This window comes from Anomaloglossus baeobatrachus, chromosome 9, assembly GCF_048569485.1.
Source record: "Anomaloglossus baeobatrachus isolate aAnoBae1 chromosome 9, aAnoBae1.hap1, whole genome shotgun sequence".
Lineage (NCBI taxonomy): Eukaryota > Metazoa > Chordata > Amphibia > Anura > Aromobatidae > Anomaloglossus > Anomaloglossus baeobatrachus.
Window position 1 is genome coordinate 54,950,716 of NC_134361.1, and position 6,000 is coordinate 54,956,715.

At 44.5% G+C, this 6,000-nt stretch overlaps 1 protein-coding gene across 5 annotated transcripts in view; it reads right to left on the reverse strand.

Moving 5' to 3' along the window:
- Positions 1 to 6,000, reverse strand: part of LOC142251173 (kelch-like protein 13) — a 109,111-nt gene that overhangs the window by 40,326 nt on the left and 62,785 nt on the right. For all 5 annotated transcript variants that reach the window (XM_075323718.1, XM_075323717.1, XM_075323715.1 and 2 more), the window contains one exon: positions 1,922 to 2,054. In XM_075323718.1, the coding sequence (XP_075179833.1) occupies positions 1,922 to 2,054 (133 nt within the window). The remainder of the gene's footprint in view (positions 1 to 1,921; positions 2,055 to 6,000) is intronic.

Here is a 6,000-nt window from a genome sequence, read left to right on the forward strand (position 1 = left end):
ACACCAGCCATCATTTCTTTGCAGCCCGCACCGCAGACATCTTCAGAACGGCCAGTGCCTCAACGCCCGCATTGATCACCAGTGCAGAGCAGCGCCGGCTGGCCCCAGCGCAAAGGAGCGCCGGCTGCCCCAGCGCAGAGGAGCGCCGGCTGCCCCAGCGCAGAGGAGCGCCGGCTGCCCCAGCACAGAGCAGCGCAGAGCAGCGCCGGCTGCCCCAGCGCCGAGCAGCGCTCACTTCCCCCGCAGTGACCATCTGGGCCCCCCCCTCTGCACCGCACGCAGCATCGCCGTACTCCAGCACCGCCCATGTCTCCTGTGACCTCACTCCACCACCGCTGCTGCTCCACTTCCCCGGTAAGACACCACCGAATTATGAAACAGACCCCTTTTTTTTCTTTTTTTAAAACCTTTTTTCTCTCTAAATTTGGGATGCATCTTTTAAAACAAAAAATACGGTACTTTTTTTGCATTCTCACACACTTTATCAACTCATTCACAAACTCTAAACTGAACGGGACAGACCTAATAAAGTTTTGGGTTTATTATCTGTGAAAATCAATAGATGAAAGGTGGTGAAAATTCTGCCTAATTACAAAAAAAGTGTCACACCGCTTATAAATTGTGGTTAACTTGAAAATCATTTTGCAATAAGCAGCCATGGATTTACAATGGATGCCCTGAAAGTAAGGCCTGAGTTATTGTGTTGACCTATAATATCTGAGCCAGAGGTCAGTGGCGTTTTAGTAAAAGTTGAACCTTTTCGCTAATATCCTGTTAATGTTGCTGCTGTCAGACAGATGAAATTTAAGGGACAGTTGAGCAAAATGGTGTCCGACATACATACACGTATGTAACAGGTGTAGCCCTGTATTGCTCCATGCCAAAATTGCACCCATGGAGGGTTTACGGTGACGATACGGTGGATGTGAGCACGGTAAGGAGGTGCGGTGGCACACGTCAACTGTGGCGAAAATTATGTAAGAGATAAGCCACGTTCTGAGCCTAAAGAAGGTGAACATCTGCAGGCAATGTAATGTGCACACTCTTTTGGGATAGGAAAGGTGTGACTATTTTGGATTTCCTGAAGACGGGAGGAACTGTCAGTTCGGCACACTGCATGAAGTTGCTAAACTAAAAGGCTCAAATATCCAGAGTCGGGGCAGAGAAGACAACTTTAGGCTTGCAACATTAGAACGCCCGGCTTCATACTGGTTTCAAGGTCAAGGACCACATTGCAAAATTTTGCTGGCCTGCCCTACCATACATGTATAGTCTGGACTTGGCACTTTCAGTCCTTCATTTCTTGAAAGGCTGACTCCAAGGGCAACATTTTCCAGACAACGTTGTCTCAGGTTGGTTGTAAAAGAATCAGCTTGCCGCTCCTGGTTCACATTTTTTCCATGCGCAGCTTGTAGGCTCCTTGATCATAATTGCCAAAAATGCATAACCAGTGGTGCAGACTATGTGGAGAAATACCAAATCTTGCTCTATTCTACTTCGTTTTTATGTTCTCTGTTGTAATCTCTGTGTATGCAATCAGGAGGCATTGCTTTCAGACCCTCCCTCGTATATATTTGGGCAGCACCGTGGCTCAGTGGTTAGCACTATTGCCTTGCAGCGCAGGTGTCCTGGATTCATATCCCACCATGGACAACATCTGCAAGGAGTTTGTATTTTCTCCGGTTTCCTCCCTCCCTCCAAAGACATACTGATAGGGAATGTAGATTGTGAGCCCCAATGGGGACAGGGATGATGACTGCAAAGAGCTGTGGAATTAATGGCACTATATAAGCGAAATAATCGAAGCATAATAATAATATTTGGACCTATGTTCCTGTAACTGCTCAGTAATCTGTATAATTGGGATTCGTTATACATTTCCAACCATTTGCACAGCTGATGGCACACTATAATATATCACCTGTAAACATGGCTTTGAAGTAATCACTTGAGGACGCCATCATAGCTCGGTGAACTGGAAAGATTTCATCCCCGTCACCAGGCACTAGCGTAACATCACAAAGCAAGCCTTCTATTCGTAACTGGTCAAATCCCTGTAAATCAATGAAGAGAAAGAAAGGAGAGACTGTAAAAATCCACATCATTTCACCTACACAATACAGTGGAACCTCGCTTACCGAGTAACCCAGTTAGCGAGTATTTTGCCTAACGAGCAAAGCTTGCTATAAATTTGTAACTCGGTTTACGAGAAAGCTTTGCTGTACGAGCAAAATACTCACCGCACACACTTCCGGTTCCGTACATCCACCGCACAAGCACACACAAAACACACACAGTATTATGCTCACCTTACCTTCCGTTCCACCACCGGCCTCATGGTTCTTGTAGTTCGCCGGTATATCGCGACGAGGGAGGAATCCTTGCGGCGAACTGCAAGATCCAGGAGGCCGGCGATGGAACGGAAGGTAAGGCGAGCATAATATGTGTACCTTCCGTTCCATCGCCGGCCTCCTGGGTCTTGTAGTTCGCCGGTATAGGATGTGGATCGGAATTCGGCAAGCATCACGACGAAGCAGGAACTTCCCCTGTCATTCGCTACTCAAAAGGCAGCACGCTGGCCAATCAGAGGCAAGCGGCTCCTGCCTTTGACGTCAGCGCGCTGGCAGCGGAAGTTCCTCCCTCGTCATGATGGTGACCCGATACACAGCCCGTACCGGTGAACAGCAAGTCCCAAGAGGCCGGAGACAGAACAGAAGGTAAGGTGAGCATAATATGTGTGTGTGTGTGTGTTTGTGTATATTTGTGTGTGTGTGTGTGTGTTTGTGCATGTGTGGAATGGCACAATAGGGGACCAGGATGGGACATTTAACAAGTTGTGGAACGAATTGTCTGCATTGCAATGATTTCCTATGGGAAATCTTGCTCTGCTGAACGAGTAACCTGGTTAACAAGCACAGTCCCAGAACGGATTGTTCTCGTTAACCAAGGTTCCACTGTATAATTAATGGCTTTTTTGTTCCTCCTGGGTAGCAATACAAGTTCTAGAACAGAAAATAACGAGTAAAAAAAAAATAATAAGTAAATAAAATGCTACAAAAAAACCCCCACTATTGATAAATGGCTGAAATGGCAGATCCAACAGTGAATGCAGCGGATACGTGCCGTCCATTATGTCACGCACTCTGATAATCGTTTCTGCTACGTTTGCTGGGTATCATCGTACAAGTGAGATTACAGCACCAGACCCGAGGATGAACTTTCCGAAATCTCATTCACACCCTGCGGGGAGAATCTGCAGTGTCAGGTTATACGGCAGATTTCAGTAATTGCAGTGCAAAATAACGATAAAAAGCCTCCCATTCTGGTAGGAATATAGACTCTGGCAGCGATCGATTGAACTGATGTTTGCCATTTTAGAAATTCTGGTTGAAAGCTATGCGAAACGTTGCAAGATTTCTGTGTAACTTGTAGAATTGCAAAAATGTTGCTGCTTTTGGAATTTTTATGCGAGTCCCGGCCTGGAAGGAAATAATGTAGAGGAGGCATGGTGCAATGCAGCTGACAAATGCACCCCAATTTATACTGCAAACATGGTGCCGGACTTGATGAATTGGGGCTTGAAAGGGTTATTCCCATCTCCAAGATCCTATACCAATATATAGTAGGAGTAATAATAATATTAAAATTATTATATTATATATCATTATATTATAATAATAATAATAAATAATAATTTTAATAATAAATATTAGCAAACACCTCCAATTAGAAATGTAGTTAGTTCCCCTGATTAGTTACAGTGCTTTTCGAAAGTATTCGGCCCCCTTGAATTTTTCAACCTTTTCCCACATTTTAGGCTTCAAACATAAAGATACAATGTTAATGTTCTGGTGAAGAATCAACAACAAGTGGGACACAATTGTGAAGTTGAATGAAATTTATTGCTTAGTTTAAACTTTTTAAAAAAATAAATAACTGAAAATTTGGGACGTGCAATATTATTCGTCCCTATTACTTTCAGTGCAGCAAACTCACTCCAGAAGTTCATTGAGGATCTCTGAATGATCCAATGTTGTCCTAAATGACTGATGATGATAAATATAATCCCCTGTGTGTAATCAAATCTCTGTATAAATGCCCCTGCTCTGTGATAGTCTTAGTGTTCTGTTTAAAGCACATAGAGCATTATGAAGACCAAGGAACACAACAGGCAGGTCCGTGATACTGTTGTGGAGAAGTTTTAAGTTGGATTTGGTTACAAAACGATTTCCACAACTTTAAACATCCCAAGGAGCACTGTGCAAGCTATCATATTGAAATGGAAGGAGTACCATACCACTGCAAATCTACCAAGACCCGGCCGTCCATCCAAACTTTCATCTCAAACAAGGAGAAAACTGATCAGAGATGCAGCCAAGAGGACCATGATCACTCTGGATGAACTGCAGAGATCTACAGCTGAGGTGGGAGAGTCTGTCCATAGGACAACAATTAGTCATATACTGCACAAATCTGGCCTTTATGGAAGAGTGGCAAGAAGAAAGCCATTTCTCAAAGATATCCATAAAAAGTGTTGTTTAAAGTTTGCCACAAGCCACCTGGGAGACACCAAACATGTGGAAGAAGATGCTCTGGTCAGATGAAACCAAAATCAAACTTTTTGGGCACAATGCCAAACGATATGTTTGGCGTAAAAGCAACACAGCTCATCACCCTGAACACACCATCCCCACTGTCAAACATGGTGGTGGCAGCATCATGGTTTGGGCCTGCTTTTCTTCAGCTGGGACAGTGAAGATGGTTAAAATTGATGGGAAGATGGATGGAGCTAAATACAGGACCATTCTTGAAGAAAACCTGTTGAAGTCTGCAAAAGACCTGAGACTGGGAGGGAGATTTGTCTTTCAACAAGACAAGGATCCCAAACATAAAGCAAAATCTACAATGGAATGGTTCACAAATAAACGTATCCAGGTGTTAGAATGGCCAAGTCACAGTCCAGACCTGAACCCAATCGAGAATCTGTGGAAAAAGCTGAAAACTGCTGATCACAAACGCTCTCCATCCAACCTCACTCAGCTCCAGCTGTTTGCAAAAGAAGATTTTGCGAGAATTTCAGTCTCTCGATGTGCAAAACTGATAGACACATACCCCAAGCGACTGCAGCTGTAATCACAACAAAAGGGGGCGCTACAAAGTATTAACTTAATGGGGACGAATAATATTGCACGCCCCGATTTTCAGTTTATTTTTTTTTAAAGTTTAAAATAAGCAAACAATGTCATTCAGCTTCACAATTGTGTCTCACATTAACATTTGTTTGAAGCCTGAAATGTGGGGAACAGTTGAAAAATTGAAGTGGGCCAAATACCTTCGCAAGGCACTGTGTGTATGCATGTATGTATACACACACACACACACACACACACACACACACACACACACACACACTAGATGGTGGCCCGATTCTAGCGCATCGGGTATTCTAGAATATGTATGCAGTTTCTGTGTCACGTTGCTAAGGCCGCAGTCGGGGATCTAAGGGGCGTGCCCGCACCACTCCCTCAGAAACACCCACATCCAATCCGGAAGCAGCTGAGCAGAGAGGTGGGCGGGACATGCTGAGGAGGCGCGACCAATCAGCGACGCGGGATTTCCGTTACAGACACAATTGGACATATATTATATATATATCTTATCTTTAAACACTAACCACTTTTGTATTCGCTTTATTCCCCACATTTCCCCCTCTACAGCTAATCCCAATTTTTCTCTCTTTACTTCTAGTGACATTTTGTTTGAGGGGCGTCTAAAACAGGTTTGGCAAGGACAGCCCTGAAGTCATTTCTCTACAGTTTCTTTAAACCAGACTTGCCCATCCCCCCCACCGTAGAATAGGACACCATCATCAAGGGACAGCGCTGCTGTAACTTTCCACAGCTTTGTCACTGTTGCCCCTTGGTGATATCTTATTTGGGGGGCAAGGATGACCGCCTCTTCAGTGACGGCTGCTACACGTCCTCTGTGCCTGCCGCCTGC